This window comes from Halichoeres trimaculatus, unplaced genomic scaffold (assembly GCF_033239565.1).
Source record: "Halichoeres trimaculatus isolate MK-OKI-2021-1 unplaced genomic scaffold, fHalTri1.1 fHalTri1_scaffold_16, whole genome shotgun sequence".
In the NCBI taxonomy this organism is placed as follows: Eukaryota; Metazoa; Chordata; class Actinopteri; order Labriformes; family Labridae; genus Halichoeres; species Halichoeres trimaculatus.
The window spans coordinates 22334775-22356995 of record NW_027437194.1 but is presented as its reverse complement, the minus strand read 5'-3'; the positions used below and the strand labels follow the sequence as shown (position 1 = coordinate 22356995).

At 40.2% G+C, this 22221-nt stretch overlaps 1 protein-coding gene across 3 annotated transcripts in view; it reads right to left on the bottom strand.

Annotated features, from left to right (window-relative positions):
* Nucleotides 1-1757: 1757 nt before the first annotated feature.
* The window catches only part of rph3aa (rabphilin 3A homolog (mouse), a), a 38690-nt gene continuing 18226 nt past the window's right edge, over nucleotides 1758-22221 (bottom strand). For 2 of the 3 annotated variants that reach the window (XM_074690274.1, XM_074690273.1), the window contains 15 exons: nucleotides 15402-15530; nucleotides 15115-15244; nucleotides 13419-13502; nucleotides 10935-11091; nucleotides 9632-9835; nucleotides 9320-9526; nucleotides 9052-9131; nucleotides 7579-7653; nucleotides 7177-7286; nucleotides 6854-6980; nucleotides 6286-6339; nucleotides 5751-5902; nucleotides 4807-4888; nucleotides 4626-4722; nucleotides 1758-2607 (listed from right to left, as the gene is read on the bottom strand). In XM_074690274.1, the coding sequence (XP_074546375.1) occupies nucleotides 2474-2607; nucleotides 4626-4722; nucleotides 4807-4888; nucleotides 5751-5902; nucleotides 6286-6339; nucleotides 6854-6980; nucleotides 7177-7286; nucleotides 7579-7653; nucleotides 9052-9131; nucleotides 9320-9526; nucleotides 9632-9835; nucleotides 10935-11091; nucleotides 13419-13502; nucleotides 15115-15244; nucleotides 15402-15517 (1809 nt within the window). In that variant the 5' untranslated portion in view covers nucleotides 15518-15530 and the 3' untranslated portion in view covers nucleotides 1758-2473. The remainder of the gene's footprint in view (nucleotides 2608-4625; nucleotides 4723-4806; nucleotides 4889-5750; nucleotides 5903-6285; nucleotides 6340-6853; nucleotides 6981-7176; nucleotides 7287-7578; nucleotides 7654-9051; nucleotides 9132-9319; nucleotides 9527-9631; nucleotides 9836-10934; nucleotides 11092-13418; nucleotides 13503-15114; nucleotides 15245-15401; nucleotides 15531-22221) is intronic. The other variant, XM_074690275.1, reaches the window with a different exon arrangement.

Genomic DNA, 22221 nt, shown 5'->3' with positions numbered 1-22221 from the left:
AATAAACTCTGACTGCAGGTGCATTTTGTGCATATAAAGAATATTCCCATTAATAGGATCAAGTGTGGCATAATTAAGCATTTGTTGTTTGCATTATACTTGCTGTCTGTGCACTTAAGCCAAGGTTTCTAGTAGAGAATCTTTGCTGAAAGTGTCACAGTGTAAAATTCAGATCAACAGACACTAATGTGAAATCACTGAATGTTTTTTTTCTGAACATCAAAATTGTCCAACTCAGGCGGACCAGTTTTACACATCTAATAATCTGGAGTCAAACAGCAGCAGAAGTTAGAGATGAAAAGTTCCACAAGGTAAGTTTCCTGCGTCTGCCTTGGGACCTTCAGGAGGACTTGGGCTAAGGTACCGAGGGCTTAATCTGGACTTAACTCAGGTGAAGAGGACTGTACTCCTCTTTGGGGTGGGGTTGTATGCAGTGTTTGTCACTTGCAGATGTTTTAGTAACAAAGGATGTGTCAGCTCAGCCTTATCATTGAGAAGCAGAACAGAAGCTGGACGATCACCTGCTGCAGACTGATACACTTTTACATCATAGTCTCATTCATTTAAATAAACTCTGACCCACACATTTTTATATTGTTTGGCTCCCCTGTGGGTGATTCACCAACTGGTGACTACCACTTCTAACAACCACACTTTAAGACACAAATTGCCCCATTAAGTCTTGTTTTAGAGAATGCTAACTGTTCAATATCTAATAAAGAGAGAAAACTCCTCTGACCTATCACTTTGCTACCAGAGAATTTCTACAGAGGTGCACAGCTCGTCCTCAAACATTGTTCATATTTTTATGGTAGCCTTTTATATTTCAAATCTTTGTTTTTTCTCTTTTTTTTACCTACTGTGAGTTTTAAATCTGTGGTTTTTATGCATCTAGTTACAGTAAGTCACCTGCTCTTGTGTCTTAGCTCATCTTGTTCTGTTGATGAGGAGGTAGTCTCCTCTGACTTTCTCTTTACGGTCACAGCAATGAGGCATTGTTAATATTTACAGGGGGAAAATCCTACCCTCAGGGTCTTAACACATAAAGGAGCAACATGCAAAAATGTTACTTTTTTTTTTTTTTTGCATCATTTAGAGCTTCAATTTCAAGAGTCTGCTTATATTTCCTGAAAGAGAGGTTAAAAATTGGAGTCACATCTGGAGCTGTTACATTACATAACAACTTGTGGATCCAAAGGTGATTTGGCACAGTTCTTCAACATGCAGCAAATGCACTAATGCATCAGTATAATATGATCTATGTGTAAAAGATACCACTGACAAGCAAAGTCAGCTAAGTTTCCCTGATGTTTCTCATGTTTCCCGATCCAAATCAGGACCAGTCTGACTTTGACTGAAGCTCTGCAGATTTTCAGCTCCTGCAGTCTGAAGGTCACATCAGATCTTATTGATTCTTCTTTTTGTCAAACCTAAAGCCCTAACTTAAAAACTTATCCTCTCACAGACCATCAGATGAAAAAGTTCAGAGTGTCTTTGCTGAAATTCAAGGACAGCCTTTCAGGGTGTATCGAGTCTGTTAACTTTGACCCACTTCACTAAAGACAGCTTTTATCAAGAAGAGTCAAAGTTCAGTGAATTCCCTGCAGCGTGTCGGCCTCAGCTGATTGGTCCAAACCTCGCCTGATTCAAACAAAGTTTTCTGCCATGTCAGAGCTCACACCAAACACCAGAGGAGCGGAGGAAGTGCCATGATGCTTTTATTTATGAGCCACGTGTACTCAACAACATGAGTTCAGACATGCATCAATATGAACACATCAGGGAGCGACATGTGGACGATTCAGCTGCAAACACGTGTGCAGATCTGAAAACCTGGAAAAGAATCGTTCAGATGAATCTCAGCTGAATAAACTCTTCTTCATGGAGCTTTAATGTCTTTTTAAAGCCATGCAGACGCTTTGTGGGCTGTTAGATTTCTCTGGAGGAGGGACAAACATGCACAGGTGGGATGAGACTGTCATGTTTTCACATCATTTCAGTAACCGTACATCCACCTGTCTGTAGGTCAAACATAATGCACACTAACTCTGCACAATAACACAAGAAGATAAACATTTGATGATGTCATAACCTGAACGACGTGGTCACACAGATCAGCTGATCACATGATCTCAAAGGGGAAGTCCCTGTGCCGGGTGTGAACGTGGAGACAGACTTCAATAAAGCACACGTCTCTCTGATAACGAGACAAACTCCTCGGATGAAGTCTGATGAGACAGATTATGATTCAGTAACAGTGAAACGCCAGCTTCCTGCTTTGAGAGGTTCACATCCATGTTGGTCACCTGAAAACTGTCGAAAGTGTAGCTCTGACAGAGTGCTGAGGGACAGACTACATAAAGCAGGAGGAGAATAAAGCCTACATGTGTTCACAGGAAGACGATATCCTACAGGGAGAAGAAGAAGAAGAAAGAGAAAGAAAGAAAGCAGGAGGAGGAGCAGGAACACACGTCTAATCATCAAACAGAGAGGGGTTATCGTTCAGGAGAACATGCCAGCGTTCAATCTTCTTGTCTTTGTTCTTGAGGCATTCGTACCAGTGCTTCAGACACTCGCCTTTGGCCTGGATGCCCAACTGACATCCACCTGCAGGGGCAGAGGGATCAGACGACATCAGATCAGAGAAACACAAAGAGAGGAGGATGTGTGCTCAGCAAGAAAACCATCGATTTCACCTTCATCCTGGTGTTAAGTTACATATTCTGCTCTGATGTATTACATAACCTCCCAAACATAAAGAAACCAGAGCCAGGAGGTGTTCAAATACACACCTACTCTCACCTGTGTTGGATAAAGAAGTGACATAAACATGGTGTGGATGTTGAGATGTTTCCCTCAAAAAAAATGTGAACTTGATGTCGCACTCAGAAAAAAATATTTATGCACCATCTTCAGCAGGAATGATCTTAATGTGACTCTGTCACTGAGGTTAAGTCAAAATATTGACATTGTGGTGTCATTAAAAGCTGAATATGATTAATTCTCCTGGCCTCATGATGAAAACAGCTACGCTCATCCAATTCTTAAAGGTCCCATATCATGCAAAAATCACTTTATTAAGTCTTTTAGTGAAATTTGTGGGTCTTTGGCTTTCCTCCCAGCCCACAAAATGTGATATTTAATGACAAAACCTATATTAAGTAGAACTTATGAATGTAAAATCCTGACCTGAAACAAGCTGTTTGGATTTGGGGGATTTGCAGATGTCAGCGATTCCCTTTTTTTTTTTACCTGATTGGTCCACCACAGCAGATACCCCTGAACTCCCCGCTGCTGGAGAGGGGGAGGAGAATGCCAAAGTTGAAGGGCCATCACTGCTCTGTTTTTGGCTGTAAACAGCCACATAGTTCCATACACAAGCTTCCCATCTTGGAAGAAGACAAGAAGTCTAAGTGGCTAGAGTTCATTTATGAGGGAAATGTGCCAGCTACACTCAGTAAAACTGTGCACGTGTGTGCTTGTCACCTCACGGCCGACTGCTTTTCCAACTTTGGACAGCACAACAGAGGGCTAGAGAATAGACTGGTCCTGAATCCAGGCGCATTACCAACCATCCGCCAACAAACCTGGGACCCTGGAAATGTGAGTATTTTAAATGCTGTGTGCTGTGGAGCAGATGTAAGAGCTTTTCCTCTGTGTCCCCCCTGTCTATGTGTTAGCTTCAGGATGCTAACTTTAGCTGCAGTTAGCCTGTTGTTTTAGCCTGTAATGTTACGGTAAATGAGCTTTGCTGTTTTCTAAACATCGTGCACTCAGAGCTTGTGGCGCCGCTCTCAGTGACGTGGAAGAGCGGGGCGGTATCAGCGGTGGCTCATTTACATATGAAGGCCACGCCCACTAAATCAGAGCGTTCTGAACAGAGGGGCTATGAGAGCCTGGAAACAATGCTGCTGTGCTTGATTTATTGGCTTTTTGAACCAAAACATGTTACTACCATTTCATGGAGACATCAATGATCCATATTAAACTGCAGAAAAGGAGCAGAATATGGGACTTTTAAGATCTGTTCTGCAGAGGTCAGAGCCACACGGTGACCCCTTCTTCTGGTATTCTGTTTTTCTATTTTATAAACATTCTGTAGTATTTAGCTATAAGGCTAAGGCTATAAGATTTCCCTCATCACACACCAGTGAATCCATGGACATGCTCCCTGTACCTCAAAGAGCTCCTAAATCCACAGATCACAACACACTCCCTCCACTCCACCCACTCAAACCTCTACCACACACCCCGGACCAGGTTGAGGACTATGGGTGATAGGGCCTTCTGTGACAGGGCCCCACATCTCTGTTATGCTCTACCTGACACCCAAAGAGCCACATATTCCACTGACTGTTTTAAAAAAGGGGCTAAAAACATTTTTTTTTAGCAAATCTTTTAGCTAATTTTGATGCTTTTAGGGTTGTCTGTTCTAAGCTATTTTTTATTGCTCTTTTCTTTTAAACTGTGTTATTGCCCCCTTTTATCTTTTTTAATTTCTTATTCTCTGTTTTTATGAGGTTGTAACCCTTTGAGATCCTTGGATGAAAATGGCTTTGTGAGTAAAACGTATTATTATTATTATCATTAGCTGGATAAGTCACAGTGATTGTAAGATCTCTTACCAATAAAATCGTTTGATTTCCCCATGTCATAGTCCCAGACAGAGACGTCCAGGGTCTTCTTAGCCAGCTCTCCGTGCTTTATTTCATAACTGAATTCCTGAAACATGGTAAAACAAGTTTATTTTATTTCTGTAACAGAGCCGCTGACACATTATCTGACATCAGGTTTTAAATTACCAACCTCATTATACTCTGGATTCAGGGTCTTCTTCTTTATCTGTGTCTTGTTCTTGGCTTTCTTTCCCATGTCCGGCTTCAGATTTCTACCACACAAAGAGGATTAAAATTAGATATTATATTTCAAAAAAGAACAGCTGAAATACACAACACCTGTAGGTGTGTATCTAAAGAGTGTGTATTCTGCTTCCCCACATTGTAATCATGGATTTAAAGCCACAATCCTGTATGTTCAGACTAAACGTGTGCAGATTTTCAAACTGCTACAAAAATCCCTGAATCTGTCAGTAAATTGATAAAAATGATCCATTCTAAAAATAAAACACTGGATCTTTGCCTGGCTTGCATTAAAGGGGTGGACCTCAAACACCAAGGTCTGTCCATAGTTTTACAGGACTCTGGAGGGCTGGCCAATCAGAGGAAAGGGGGTTTGTGGATCTGGGGACCTTAAAGAGACAGCAGCTAAAACAAGGTGTTTCAGACAGAAGCTGAAATAAGAGTTTTCTAAAACACCAGTGAGACAAAAATAGGGATTTTATTAAGTTATGAATCACCAAGATACTACGGGGGTGCCAGAGGGACAAAAAAGACTTAAAATTTTTAAAAGTTAAATTAAATTAATAAAATCAATTTTACTATTTTATCAATAATTTAATTTAATTTAATTTAATTTAATTTAATTTAATTTAATTTAATTTAATTTAATTTGTTCTTTGTTGCAATGACAAATAAAGTTCTAGTCTGTTCTATTCTAAAAAGTCAAATACTCCCTCTTTGACAATCTGTTCTGAATAAATCTGATGTCTCACAAAAGTCTTTTAATGAACCTTGACAGTAGAGCCAGGAGACGGTTAGCTTAGCTTTGCAGAGGACTACAGATCAAGGTGAAAGAGCTGAACCCCAGGAGGGAAGAAGACGGATGAGGATTCAGCAAACAGAAACACATACACTTTCACAAAGGGGTCAGAATATCCGTTTGAGTCCATGGCGGCCAGATGAGCACAGCGGACCACGCCCACGATCAGACGGCCCTGCTGGCTGTTGTAGGTCAGTGACACCAGGATACGCCCCCTCTCCTCTGAATCATCTCCCTCATTCACCTGCAGACACACACAAACACACACACACACACACACACACACACACACACACACACACACACACACACACACACACACACACACACACACATGAGAGGTGGGTTAAAAAAAAACTTTTTGATGTTTTGTTTTCCCTCACGAAGATCAAATCTGTACCAGGAGGACTGAGCACAAAGCTTTGCACTTTATTTTAACATCAAGAAAGTGTGTGTTAGCCTGTGAGGGCTCAAAAAAGGTTTTATGTGTTAACAGAGTTTTGGATTTCTATTTAAAGTGATGTTATAACTCTGATTCAGTCTTCATTTTGCATCCTGGACCGTGAGCAGTAAATGGATACAGCAGATGAAGTGATGAGCAGAATGTGATTGGTCAGAGTGTCTTACATCGTCCTCATAGAGTGCCATGCCCCTGGACTGTCCTCCTACAGCCTTCTTCACCTGAAAAGAGACAAACATCTGAGTTTTCATCTTCACCTCCAGAAAAATCGTTACTTTTCCTCCTAACACTCAGCTGTACTTCTCAGCTGTTTGATAAATGTCTCCTCTGTAGCTTTAACTCCAGCCTAAAAATCAGCATCATGACCCCACATCAGCTGATAAACCTGTTCTACTCTTTACATCCATCCCTCCATCCCTCCATCTGTAAGTAAAGGCTGGTTTTTGTCTCTGAACAGATAAGTGGCGCCACCCACTGTTAAAAGAATGCAATATAATATTTTTGATTTTTTAATTTTTCATATACACTTCCCTTACAAAAATAAGCTATAAAGATTCCTGCACTGAAGCCAACAAATAAATAACAGTTGAAGATAAATGGTAACCTCACTTCCTGCACCTGAGGAGAACCTGTAAGGTGTTGATTTGGGTGAACTGGTCCTTTAATTTGAACGCACTGAGAGCTTAATGTTCCCTGTCTGATAATTTGGGACGTCAGAGTCGTCCTCGAGCTCACCGGGATCACTCGCTCCAAACAAACGCTGAAGTTCTTCTTCTGATCAAACTTCAGCTTCTTCAGGGCGACTCGTGTCTCTCCGATGAATTCATTGTGTCCAAACTTGTCTTCATCACTGACGGAGAGCCTGAGGACAAACACACACACTTCAGACTCTTTCTCTTCTTCCTCTTTGTTTCAGAGCGGTTGGATGTTTCAGGCCGTGCAGAGGTCACCTGCTTCCCTCTTTCTCATCCTCTCATCCTCTCTTTTACTCACTCCTCCAGCTCTGCGTGGGTACGGCTTAAGGAAAAGGAGGATGAGGAGGATGAGGATGATCTTACCGCAGGGTTTTTCGTGTCATTTCATCATCGGTGATGCCGTGGTAGACCAGCGTCTCATTCCACACAGGGTTCAGAGTGTTTTTCAGCGTCTTGGTGCGAAGTTTGTTAGACTGAGGAGTGACGAGATGAGATGAGACATGGAGAGGAAAGAGAGATTTAGGACATTCATTTAAAAACAGACACATCAGAAATCGTTCCTCTGTGTCTGATGTCATGAAATCAGCTGATGGGTTTTACTACATCGGGTCTTTGCAGTTCATCTTGACTTCAGGAAGTCCTCCTGCATTGAGCTGAGAGTGAGCTGATTTCACTTTGATTCTCAGCTTCATGAACTTTTTAAACTCTGATAAATGATCAACCACAGTCTTACAGAAACCTTAAAGGTGTAAAAATCATCCTGACCTTACTGGCGCCAGGTAAGAGATGCAGCTTCACGTACGGGTCAGCCAGACCGTTAGAGTCCATCGGTTTCAAACCCTGAGACACACACATAAAGAAATCATTTCTGAAAAAAACCACTAAATTTGTTTCCAAAAACTTTGTTAGTGAATGTTTTGCTTTTATTTCCAACATATGAAAGCGTCACTGATTTAAAATGTCTGTTCATTTTTAAACTAAGTGAATATCTTGTTATTGTTTTCCCATCTTGTGTAATCTTTTCTTGAGCTGCTGTTTCCCATCTGTCTTAAACTATCTTGTTCTGTTTCAACTCAGTTCATCTAATTCCTCTTGTTTTACCTAATATTGTTTCGTACTGTTTTTTGTCCTATCAGTGACTTGGGACTGAACAAGATAGAAGATATGAAACAAGATCTACAAAAATAAGACAAGATGTAATAAAATGAGGCAGAAAAGAAGATAGGTTACGACAAGATAACAAGATAAGATAACAGAGATCAGTCAACACAAGACAAGATATGAGGGAATTAGACAAGTATTCATTGCCTAAGATGATAAACAAGATGAAACAAGATCAGCTTTGATAAGGTGAAGAAGAGATGAATCCTCATCATCTTGTTTTGTCTTTCTGTTTTGTCCCACTTTTTCTTTCATCCTTTACTTCTGTTTTATCTTGTTTTGTCTTCTCACATGTTTTACTGTCTTTTATCTTGTTCTTGGTTTCCTATCCCATGTAGCCCTGCTCTCTTATCTTGTCTTATCCAATCTGGCCCCATCTTGTTCTCTCTTTTTCCTTCCTTTTTGTCTCCTCTTAATGTGTTTGCAATCTTGTTTGTGCTATCTTGTTCCATCTTGTTATTCCTGTTTCACTTAATCCTGTCTCATTTTCATCCTGTTTGGACCAATCTTGTCTAACATGCCTTCAGTCCAATCTTATTCCATCTTGCCCTTTGTTTACAGATCTTTTATAATCCTGTTTATCTTGTTTTATTAAATGATGTCTTGTCTCCTCTCATCCTATCTTGTCTTGTCTTGACTTGTGGCCTTTAACGCATTTTTATCTTTTGTGTTTCCTGTTTGTGGTTTTGTTAATCTTGTTTTGTAACTTTTATCTTGCCAAGTCTTGCCTCCTCCTTTCTTGTTTTTCTTCCTCATCTTGTTCTTGTTTTTTCTTTTTAGTCCATTTTTTCCACAATGTTCTGCTCTTTTTTGGTCTTGTCTGTTTTTGTCTTTTAGTATCTTGTTTTGCTGAGCTGAACGTGACATCTTTCTTAGACTAATGTTTTCTTCCATCATCCTGTCCTGTCCCATTTTACTTTTAACAGTCTCTTTCATCTTTTCTTTTTACCTCTAGTGTTGTTCTATCCTTTCTTGACCTTCATCATCTTCTGTGATCTTGTTCATCATTCCCTGTGAGTCACATCTTGTTTTGTCTCCCCCTGTCTGGTCTCACCTGTTACCTGTTGGTGTGTTTACCTTTGCTTTGATGATGCAGCAGTGTAGACTGTGGCTCTCCTGTTCGTAGAGGAGACTGAACTCCAGAGATCCCAGCGTAGCTGCAGGAATAAACACAGGATCAGTTCAGAGATACAGAACCTGTCTCCTCTGAGCTCTGAAACAGATGAACATTGATTTGTTTCTCTTCACTGCTCCTCTGGGATTATTTACAGCTGCGGGAACAGGAGGAACAGTTTTGTCATTTCACTAAGTGAACAGTGTCTTTAAAGCAGATGATTCTTCTTACTGGCGTCATCTGAGTCGTACTCGTCCTGGTCCTCTGCAGGCTCTGGTTTGGGTCTCGGGGGAGCGGGGTTGTTGACTGCGGGCTGGGCAGGTGGGGAGGCTCTGTTTGTGGAAATATTGGATGAAATAGAGCTGCAGACAGCAGGTGGTGGAGACACAGCCTGGGCCCTCTCTGGGGTTTGATTTTCCACCTCTGCAGGAGGAGCTGCTGACGTAATGGGACACAGAGGCTTTAGGAGTCATCTAAAAACATCTTCTGCTCTGCTGCTGGTGGAAAAGCAGCACGATCTTGGAAAGAGCAGCGTGACTTTACCTGAGGAGGGGGCAGCTGGTGGGGCGTGGGCCCGAGGTGGTTTGGGGGCGAGTGCCGGTCTTTCGCTCTTCATTACAGCCGCTGGACGAGTCTGACTCTCATTATAGCTGTCAGCTGTTGTTCTTGCTGTCTGCTCCCATTGTTCAGAGCCAGAGGACTGCTGCTGCTGCTGCTGCTGCTGAGGCTGTGAGTCTGCACCCGGCTCTGAGGACACAAAGTCATTAACATCACCAAACAGCACCAAAACCCAGAGAAACAGCTGCTACTGAAGCGACTGGAGCAGACAGACCTCCTATCGCTGTTCAACAGCTAAAAGTTAACAATAAGAGGACAAACCAGGGATCTGACAAAGTAAAGACAAAAATGGCACCTGAATTTGAAAAAAAAAAAATCAGAAAAAAAAAAATAATAATAATAATAATAATAATAATAATCATAATAATAATAATAATAATATGAAATAATTCAATCAACTTTTCTTTTTTTACCCACATTGGCAGATTTTTTTATTGTCCTCAGTCATAATGTTTTTCTTCTAACATCTTGAAATCAGATTTTTTTTTTTCTGGACTTGTCAGGTGGCTCATAATAAGTCCAATGGAACTTTTTTTTTAATTTTTTTTTACAAAAAATTAAAAAAAATTAAAAAAGGAAATAAACACTTTGTTAAATTTCAGTTTTTGCAGTGTTAAGAGTTTGAAAAGCTATATTACAGGTCTAAAAATATGAAAATAGATGTGTGATCTACAGCATATCTTAACCACTATGACTACACATGGTTTTAAGTGATGGGTACATTGTGTGTTTATACATAAACCAATAGAAGCTTCATTTGAAGATCATGGATCATCATTCGTAAAACATCAGAATTCTAGTTTTTTTAATATATTTTATGATCTTTATAATTTGTAATAATCTTTACAGTGCGATGTCATGGGGGTAAGAAGTCACATTAAAATCTAACTCCTAAGAAATGTTTTCAGGTATCTAGCCTGAGCTTGCTTTGCAAATGTTTTAAGGATATTTAAGGATTTTAAGTTATGTTATTGAATATTTGAGTTTGGTTCCTAAGATTACTGTGTAAGTTGTTATAATTAAGGCAATAAGATAAAAGAAGTAATTTTACATCAAAAATCAAGTTGACTATGACTGAAGAAAACATTTTAAAATGTAACTCATGCTAACATCAGATCAGAAGTCTTGTTATAAACACATTTAACTGTTTGTGTTGAATATCAAACCCTTAAAGAACATGATATGAATCGGTTCATCACTTTCAAACATCTTTTTCACTTGCTCATACCCTGGTGTTGTGTCTGAGGTTCCTGGGATCCATTGTAACCTGCTGGGGCAGAACCGTTCTGAGTGCTGGACTGAGGAGGTCTGGACAGAGGGAGGGGGGCCGGCAGACTCTGTTGCTGTCTCCCTTTGAAGAACCAGGCTCCTGAACGCTTCTGGACCTGCAGGGGCGCACAGAGACCACCTTGACCCCTCTCAGACAAACTGTACTCCTGCATGCTGATAAACTGCTCTCTGACTGATTTTAGTCTTTTTGAAGTGAAACTGTTTCCTGAACCAGAGGAAGGAGAGCAGAGAGAGGATCAGCTGCTGACAGCTCTGTGAAGAACTGGTCCTGCCTGTCCCCTCTCAGGTCAGACTGACCAAAGACTCAGGGGGTGATGGTACTCAAATGCAGATACTTTAGTTTCTGTTATTTGTCTGTCAGCTCGTCTATCTCTGCCGTCTAACTTTAATCCTTTGACTGTGTCTGTGTTCAGATTCAGTCACATTCACCTTCATTGTAAAACTATAGCAGCGGTAAAACTTGGATTTGCCACTAAGAGCTCCAAAAAGTGAGCTGACGGAGCTAAAGTTTTAAAACTTCAGATTAAAAAACTGTTTTATGATCATTCTCACTCTGTTTTCACAGTTAAAGATTTTTAAGAATTTTCTCAACCACCTGCTCTGAAATGTCCAAAAGTTGTACGTCCAAACCTCAGAGTTCTCCATCTTTTGCCTTGGCTGTGTCATATTGTTTATCGTGATATTCAAGATTTCCTCCCAGGGGCATAACCAGACTTTTTTGACAGGGGCACAGACCCCCTTGTGCAGCAGGTCCACCATGAGGCTTTGTGATTCTTTTTCTGTGCACCTGTCTAAAGAAATCTGTGTGATGATATTTCTATGAGTTCAGAATTTGGACACTTTCTACATTTTTACATCTGCTCCACAAACATCTAGAGCAAGGGTCTTCAACCTGCGGCTCTGGAGCCTCAAGCAGCGGCTCCAAATATAGAATTTTTATTTTTCTAAGAGTATAGATGATTAAAGACATTGACACCAAATAAAATAACTTTAGCATTTTGTATAATGAAATATGCGTCACCTTTTGCAATAAAGCTTTCAATTTTTTAAAATGTTTTTGCAAATTTTTGAACTTGAATTTTTCAACTTTTTATAATTTAGGAAAAAAACATTTTTGAGGACTTTGCTACATTTGAAAAAAATATATAATTTTTTTTTCAAATGTAGCAAATTTTGGAAATTACATTTTTTGAAAACTGGTGAAATATTGGCTTTTAAAAAAAAAATTTTATTTAACTTTTTTTTTTAATGTCAAAATTTTTGAAAAATTTTGTAAATCATTAAAGTGTTTTGAATTGTGCAAATTGTTCTTTTAAAAAAAAATATTTGCAAATTTATCAAAAATTTAAAAAAAAATAAGACATCACAGTTTCAATTTTATAAACACAAAAACTTCTTGTTTAGTTATTCACTCATTTTTATTTTTCACTATTTTCAGAATTCTAGACACTTTTTGTCTTGATTTTAAAGATAAAGTAGATTTTTTGGCTCCTGAATGACTTAAATCCAGGTGAGCTGAAGCAAAATGGCTCTTATGACAGTAAAGGTTGCAGACCCCTGATCTAGAGGAAATGTTTCTAACATGCTGTCAATAAAAGTTTGGATTGTCTGAAAGAATTCAGTAAATGCTTTAAGTTCAGTACGTGTGGATATTCACTGAGCTCCTGTCATGTGGTAACATTTTAAAAGGGTCAGAGATGAATCTGAAATGATGACACATCATAGCTGAACCAAAACAGCTCATCAGTGATCACTTACAGTGAGGTGATGATGAGTATGTCTGTCATTCACAGCTTGTCTTGTGTGACTCAGAGGTTCAGAGACTAAGAATTGTAAAGTGTTGGACACAGTGTTTTCATTAAACCTCAGGTGTGGAGTAACACAGGTCACAGTCTGTGAGACGGTGTGACTGTCCAGCTGACTGATGTTTTATGAGCAGGGTAAAGTGATTACTCTGAGGAGTGGAGGGGATCTTATTCCTCTCCTGTAGGGAGCAGAAATGTGTATTTTCATCCCACAGAGGAGTTCTTCAGTGTGTGACTGACAGGAGAGAGCATTTATTTAAAGAGTCAGAGCCCCCTGAGACCCTCCAGGCCCCCTGAGGCTGAGACCTGCATAGACTCAGCTCCTCATCACAGCAGGGTTGTGTAACGGTGTGTTTTATGTTTCTCTGTCTCAAGTTAAAGCTGCGTTAGAATAAACCTCTGCTTCTTATTTATTTTTCTACGTCCACGGCTGTCGATGGAGGGTGGTTTTCTGGGTCACAGTGAAACGCAGTTTAATGTGAGTCTAAAAGGCAGAAAATGGTTTGAATCAGAGGAAAATCTGCAGCTGTGTGTCAGATTAAAGACATGATGGTTCCATTTAGACATCATGATTCTGCTTCTCTCCTCCTCTTCCTCCTCCTCCTCCTCCTCCTCACCTCCAGATGCTCGTGGCAGATTCTGCAGAGCCACACAGGACACGACCTGCTGTTGCTGGAAATCCCACATTTGCTGCATATGTGCTGTAAGGAACACACACACACACACACACACACACACACACACACACACACACACACACACACACACACACACACACACACACACACACACACACACACACACACAGGGTTATAATCCTGCACAGATTTAGTGGATGCTGATGGACGGTGGTGCACACATGTATTTTACAGTTCAGATGGCTTTAACCTCTGCGAGCTCTGACTGAGAGCAACAGGAAGCAGAAAGTGATGTAAAGAGCAGAGGAACACGCCGCACGTCACAACACGTTAGCACATGACCTGCTCACTCCACAGGACACCACTTAGCATCCACACAATACTGTAAACACTAATCTCCAAGGAGAGGACCAGGATCAGGACCGCAACCAGTCAGAGGAATAAACTCAAAGATGAGAAAAACCATGAAAACAGTTTCCCCTCTTCAACATTTATTTTCTGTGACTCTCAATAAAGACAGAGGTTTGAGTTTTACATGAAAAAGCAGATTTAACTCTTAAGGTTTGACATATTCTTCACATATTTCTCAGCTTTAAACCATATTATCAGATTCAGAGTTAGTTCTCTGTGGATAATAAACAGTGTCCGACTAATTTTTTTTCTAACTTTTTTTTTTCTTACAATTTTAAACTCTCTGGTTCAAACTTTTGTCCAATGTTGGTTTTTCTCTTCTGTGGAAGACACTCACATTGTTTTGTTTTTTTTTCAGTCAGGATTTATTTTTTTCTATTTTGTTTTACTCCTATAATACATCCTTAAAATCATCATTAATTCTTTTTTTACTTTATCAAAAAAAAAAAAAATCATGTAATTTCTTTTTGCTTTTTAATTTTTTTGTTGTTGTTGTTTAATATTTACAGAGTTTTAAGATTAAACCAAGAGTCTGATTTTCATGACCGGTTTATTTCTGTGACTGTTTTTTTTTTGTTTTTAAATATTTTTTTTTACTCATTCTGAATTCTTATCCATAATGTTTTGCATTATTTTGTCATTCTAATGGCAGTGGTTCACATAAAGATACGTCTATGACAAAACATCCTAATGCAAAAGTAACAAAAAAAAGGGTAAAAAATGATGTTTTTGTCAAAATATTTTCTCTTATTTTCCCTTTACACTCAAAATTTTTGTTATTAATTCTTTCTGATAGTTTTATTTTTGGCAATCATTATTGGTTTTTTTTTGACATTTAAGCTTTTGTCACTATTGACTTTTTTGCATTTCATTTTGTCAATGTTAATGGATCACTTTTGATGATTTAAGTCGACTTCTTCTGACTTCTTAAAAAATGATTTAACCATTTTAACCTTATCTTTTCATTTATTTTCTGAATGCTAAATCAATACTTCAAAAAAAACAAAACAATTCCATTTCTTTTTATTGACTGGTTGAGGATGGAAGTACTCTTATCATCTTTATCGTACTGAGCTCTCGACATCTTATCTTTGTTTCTGTGTCTGTGCAGATTTCACAAAACTTTTGCTCTTTGTATTTTAAAGAATGTCAAAACCATCTCCCTCCATCTTTGAGTCTGTCTCTGTCAGTCTCTGTTCTTTCTGATCTCTAGGAAGGAGTGTTGTTCTGGTTTGGTGCCGTGCAGGGAGGATGGAGCACCTACGTTTTTGCACTGCACACAGAGAACAGCTGAGACCCCCTGCGGTCCAAACGTGGCTCCACACAGCAGGCACTGCGACTGTCCATCACCGCACGCTGTCTTCCTGATGTCATCCAGGCGGTTGGAGAGACGCCTGTGAGGAAGGTGAGCACAGACACACACACAGACACACACAGGGCTCAGGTTTATCATCCAGCTCAGTGGACATCTGTGTGAGGCTGACTTAAGAGACCCAGAAAGACCCTGAGAGACCCTAAGAGTGACTTGACGACTCTGAGGTTTGTACTCACTCGATCCTCTGCTGCTCCGTGCTCTCCATCATGGCCGCCCGGGCCAGCACACTGTTGATGATCTCCTTCTCCTCATCTGTGAGATCCTCCCCCGGGGGCCCGCCAGACATGTTCATCGTCCTCCTAACCCTGGACACACACACACACACACACACACACACACACACACACACACACACACACACACACACACACACACACACACACACACACACACACACACACACATCCAGATTAACACAGCACGGACAAAAGGCCTAAAAAAGTCCAAAGGTGCAGAAGTGAAAGAGTAAAATCTGCAGACTGAAGCAGAAACATTTTGGGCTCATAGCAGAGAGAGTCACACAACAACACACCAGTTAGTAACACATGGATTCATCTTTAGTGAACAGGAAACAAGTTCAAAACACATTTTCGAGTTTGGGTAAATTTGAAGCCAGTGATTTTATCTACAGAGGCAAACAGAGCCACCAAGGATAAATTATTTCTCTGGGTTTAATTTTGATTCCTGTCAGATGAGATCGAACCACCATTTTTACAAGCATTTGACTGTCATCAGACACCAGGATCAGGTTTTTCATCAGGAAACACACACATACACACACAGATGCACAGGCTGAAAGAAGAGAGAGGAGGGATGCTTGAGACCTGGACTCCTATAGATCTCCTAAAGTCCTGTAACATGTGAGGTGGAGCCTCCATGGATCAGACTACAGCTCATACGACACAATCTTGCACCTTAGACTCATCAAGTTCCTCCAGACCTCTTTCTGCCACCTGGTTCAGGACTGTGTGTCCAATGTTGGAGCCTAAGACAAGAACAGGATCAGTATGGACACCCCGGTGGTCTGCAGCTGTGTTAAAGCTGTGTCTGTAGGTGTGTGTGAGATAAGGACAGAGGTACATAAAACCCTTCAAACTATGCAGAGGCAACAGAGAAGCACTAATTTCTGCTTCAGATCCTGAACGACTTCAATGTAAAAATAGAAATACAGGCTTCTTACAGGCCTCCCTGGGGAGGTGTTTCAGGCCTCTGGGAGGAGACCCCGGGGCAGACCCAAGACTCGATGGAGAGATGGATAGATTATATCTCTCAAGTGGCCTGGACTGTGTTTGTTATTGCCATTGTTAATTCAGTTGCCTTAGTCCGAGTTTGAATCTGTTTGAATTTACAGTTACCTTCGCCAAGTAGGTTATGTTTTTGGGAGAGTTTGTCTGTGAACAACATTACTCAAAAATTGATGTTGAAAAATTTTTTTAGGAAATGTTCAAAATGGGATAAGGAAGAAGTGATTAAATTTTGGAGGTGATCCGGCTCACCGTCTGAATCCAGATCCAGGATTCTTTATCATTGTGAGATAGGGCTGTTTTCACCTTAAGTGTATATAACTCCACCATAAATAGTCAGATTGCTTTGCAAAACAATACAAGACAAGGTCACCATAATTTCTGACAGATGTAAAAGTATGATCCAGATCCTGACAATATTCTGGATACTAAGATCTTGAATATGAAATGTGTTCTGGGTCATCATAATTTTCAACACTGTCAGGAAACAAATTATCGTACAAACCTGCAACTAACACCAAATTGTAGCAGACAGTCTGCTGAAAGGGAGTATAACATTAAAGTAGGACTACAGTGTTGGTGACAATCACAATATGCTTGGCAGAGGTCTGCGCTTTCTGAGTGCGTTGTCCAACCGTATGTCTCCTCTTGTTTGTCATGGCCTAGAGCTGGAACAATGGATGGATGGATGGATGGATGGAGGCTTCTTTAGTGTTTCTGGACACATCACAAAAATAATCAGTCTGCAAGTTTCAAATTTGATGGGAGTTTTCTTTTCCTTGACAGGTTTGTTCTGGTTTTGATCTCCTAGGTGTTTGATGTTGTCATTTTCATTCTCGTTGTCAGAGTCATTTGATGGCAGTTCAAACAAGGTAAAGGCCTCAGGATGGGTGTTGCTCATCTTATTGGAGGCCTTGAGTGGTCTACAGAGACATCAAAGTTACTAGTGTCAGAGTTACAAGAGAGCCTGGGAGTTTTAGAGTTGGAAAGACCTTTCTTGCAGGGAAAAGAAGTAGAAGATGAAAAGGAGAGTACAACAGAGGAATATAATGTGGTGATGTAGAAAAAACATGTATCTTCATATTTTGGACCTTTACTGTTTGTGTTTTCTGTTAAGTTGTCTAAGAACTAAAAGAAACTACAGACTGTAGGTATCTGATGTGTGATGAATGGTTCAGAGTTTAAACTGAAGTCTGTGAGACACTCAGCCTCCAGCATCAAGCAGCAGAGGCAGCTCCGTGTCGTACTCTCCTGTGAGACACAGGTTTTATAGTCCATCGGCCTGTCGGAGCGCCATGTCTGCAGCAGCACTCTTTTTAAAAGGTCTGAGAGGAGCTAATGTGATTAGCCCTGATTTATGTCTCAGATGTACCCCACCTACTGCTGCAGAGCCTCTGGTGCTTCTCAAACATCTGCTGCTCGTGCCCGAGCGCGCAGACACGGCGTGACTGCTGCAGATGCTTAGGAATCAGGCGTTAATTGAAGCTGACTGTGGGAGAACTGTTAGCTGTAATGTGTTATTGAAGTGTGGTCTGAATGTGTGAGCCTGCAGACATTTCTCACTGCAGAGGCAGAGAGAAGCTCGCTCATTATCTGCTCACAGGAGCGCCGTCCAGAGGGAGGGCGTGACCTCGGCTTCTCCCCTCTGGTCCCACCCGCTGCTCAGGAAAATGACACCTCCCTGATTGACTGATGCTGCAAAAACCCAAGGACGGCATGGAGGAAAATTTGAATAATACACGGAGAATATTCAGTCCTTAGTAAGCACATTTCATTGTGTGAGTGAGAAGAGCTCTTTAAGGAGTTTAAGAGGTGCCAAACCAGGAAATGATCAATGAATCAGACTTTTACCGGCCAGAGCTACTGACTTTATAATCTGCAGGCTGAAGCTGTGTCCAAGCATTAATCATCACAGAGGATCAGTGTGTGTGTGTGTGTGTGTGTGTGTGTGTGTGTGTGTGTGTGTGTGTGTGTGTGTGTGTGTGTGTGTGTGTGTGTGTGTGTGTGTGTGTGTGTGTGCGTGTGTGTGTGTGTGTGCTCAGTCAGAATGTTTTAATGCCTCACTCACTAAACTGCTCAGCATCCTTCATCCGTCATCCGTCTCTGGAAGTGTCCGGGCTCTTACGTATGTAAATGTCAGGAGGTTGTTCTCATCGTGGACGAAACCATGAGCTGACAGATTGATGCTGATGATGTCAGTGAGTGTGTGTGTGTGCCGTGTTTGTGTTTGTGTGTGTGTATGTACAGTTCTGAGTGTGTGTTTGTGTGTGTGCTCCTGCCTTGAAGGGATCACGGGGAAAGAGAAAGGTGGGGTCAGAAAGGAAATGTTCTAAAATGGCAGACACATTCAGCCCGTGAGTCAACAAACACACACACACACACACGATGACACAGATTCACACACACGCAGTCACATACTGTCATCATGCATCACATCACTGCAGATACAGCCTGTACCATACAAACTGGTCATATACTAAGAAAGGAAAGTTAACAAACAGCACTGAAAGACTAAGAACAAGAGTTACATTCTGATAAATAAACACGTTTAGGCTAAAAACGCACACACACTTACTTGTTTTTATCTCGACACTAAGCTGCGAGATCAGGCTGTCTAAATAACATATAAAACAAAAGTAAGACGTAACACGGGTTTCTTTTGGGAACGTGGAAGAGAAAGTATAAGAGATAGCAAACAATTTCAAACCCCAATTACAACACTGCAAAAAACTGATACTTATCAAGTGTTTTTGTCTTATTTTCAGTAAAAAGTAGCACAATTTCAGTGTTTTTAGGAAAGGTTTTCACATTTTTTGGTGTGTGTTTTTTGAACGATGACAAGCTGGAAGGAAAACATTTTTTCAAAACATGCAGAGTAGAACTTACAGATATTTGCCTGAAAATGTAAGGAGTAGAAGTTTAAAGTCAACTAAAAAAATAATTACTCAAGTGAAGTTTAAATACCCTAAATTTTTACTTAAGTAAGGCAACGAAGTATTTCTACTTAGTAACTTGATCCCTCTGAAAATGAGCCACATTCACCTGACTAGTCCAGAAAAATGTCTTGTTTGAAGTTGTTTAAAGACAAAAATGAGGTCTGAATATCTTTTAACAAGTCAAATAATCTGCTAATGGAATCAGAAAAAATTGCTTAAAAATTCACTTGAATCTAGAATATCTCAATACAAGTAACTTTTCTCTTGTTCCATTGGCAGATTTTTTTGACTTGTTACAAGCAAATCAGACCTCACTTAAGTCTTATAACAAATTGAAACAAGACCTTTTTCTAGACTGGTCAGTTGAGTGTGGCTCATATTTAGATTAAAAAGACATTTTCTACTGAAAATAAGACAAAACACTTGATAAGATTTCAGTTTTTTGCAGTATAAAAATCTTGGAAACTTCAAAAAATGTTGATCAAAAGAACTTGATGCAGAAAATTCAGCAAAACTTAAACTAGACACCTGCAGCACGTTAAAAAAAACTTTTGACAGAGTCAACCAAACCAGTAAACAGGTTAGACATCTGTGATGGCTCCATTGATGCTGGAAAATATCTACAAGTCTAAGAGCGACACATGCTGCCATCCAGACAAAGAGCTCACAGATTTCAGAGACACAATGACAAACCACATTCTGCAAGGATTACAACAGCATGGCTCTGTAGTAGAAAAGTCCAGTTAATAAACTGAGCTGAGCAGCTGAAATCCTCTGTTAGGACAGAATGGGAATAGTTGCTAAGTTGCTGGGTGCCAACCTGTTGCAGCTCTCTCTTCCTTGCGTGTTTTCTTGTTGTTTTTTTTATCTCTTCTTCATCATCTTTGTATTTGGAGTGGATCTTTACTTTGTATGGCTGGCTTGTTGGTCGTGGACACCAAACTGGTTTTGTCTTTAGTAATAATTTTACTATTTTTGCTCCTGTGTTTGTTGCAAGATACTACATGTAACCATGGCTGCATTATTTATGAAATCAGCTGTTAGCAGCATGTCAATGCTAACTGGTGCAAGACCTGATGTTCCCCCACAAGGTGAGGAGAAGGAGGTGAGGACGACGTGCTGGTTCTCAGGTGTGAGCTCAGAAGTGACGACATGGACCTGTCCTTCCATCCATTGTTACTGGGAACGTAAGATCTATCTCCAATAAGATGGATGAGCCCAGCAACAGAGGGAATACCAGAAGGCAGAGTAGCATCATGCTATTCACAGACATGGCTAATGGAGCTAACATCAGACACCAACACCACATTGGAAGTGCTTGACCTGCTGTGAGCAAACAGGATCCAGGAGACAGAGACTGAACAGACTGCTGAAGAAGCTCAGTCCTGGACCCTGTGGAGGTGGAGACTGGCTGAACTGGAGAATGATGGACAAGCTGTCATCATCTATTTTCTTATGCACTTTTGCACCAGAAACTGCTCTCCTGGCTCACAAATGTTACCAGAGAGTGTAAAAGAATCTCCAGCTCTGAACGACCATCATTATTCTTGGTTCAGCACACCCAAAGAAAAACTTCTTTGTTTTCTGCCAAACATCCAAAGTTAAAGGTCAGCACGCGCTCCACAGTATAACTGATGAGTCATGTTAGGATTACAGTCAGGGTCAGTGCTTCTTCTCTCACATGCACACACACACACTCAGGCGTCATGAATCGTGTATTGATCAGAGCCGTCGCTGCCTCACAGCAGATCAATGAGCCCTGCAGCAGCAGGACATGACACTTCTGTGTGAAAGTCATCCAGAGAAGAGGACACAAACTGCCCACACATGACAGCATATCAATTAACTCTCCTCCACCTCCTGAGCCCTCACTCAGCCTCATGTGAAGCTCTGCAGAGAGGCCTCAGTTTGAGCAGACAGCTGAGCTTATTAGAGTCGAAATTAAAGAAAAAGATGGGGACAATAGTCAGACAGAATGAGCTCCAGCAGTACGTAACACAACAACATCATCAGCATAGAGACAGATTTATAGAAAGTTATTTTAATGCCTGATTCTGCTAACTTGGGGTTTCAAAGAAAGATGCCATGTTGTTGTTGTTGTTGTACACGCTACTCACACACATGTGCAGGACACATCAAAGGGGCTATACAGCCTTTATCCACAGGGGGCGCCATAATCAACAAGATCCTCACAGGAGCTTTGGAGTTTCAGAAGATGTCACTGTGGATATAATCTTAGACATCAATAAGTAACACAAGAAAAACAGGCTAAATATAAATATATATATATATATATATATATATATATATATATATATATATATATATATATATATATATATATATATATATATATATTTTTTTTTTTTTTCTTTCTTTCTTTTTTTTAAAAGGTGTTCTCCGTTGTAGCGGCAAATTTTGTAATTTAAGTGTCTGGAAAAAATGTTGGCCACTTTTTCTTTAAATTACCAAAATTATTCCTTCATACTCAAATTATTCAGCAATTAATTAACTTTGTATCAATCTATAAAAGATTTGCAGCTGTTATCCAGGTAGACACTTCAGAGTCTTCTCATTTCCTAAACTTGTGAAATTTGATCTAAAAGGGTGTTTGCCATCGATCTTTCTACTGTGAGTCATTTATTACTCTATTTTTTCTACAAAGGGTTCTGTGTCATGTCTCTTCTTTGTGTTAACATCACACATTTTAGTCCAGTCTTGTCTTTTTTTTTGTCTCGTCCTGTTTTATCAAGATCTATTTTAATGGCTTCTCTTTGGCAGCATGTGTGACTGATGTGTGACTGTTTACACAACAA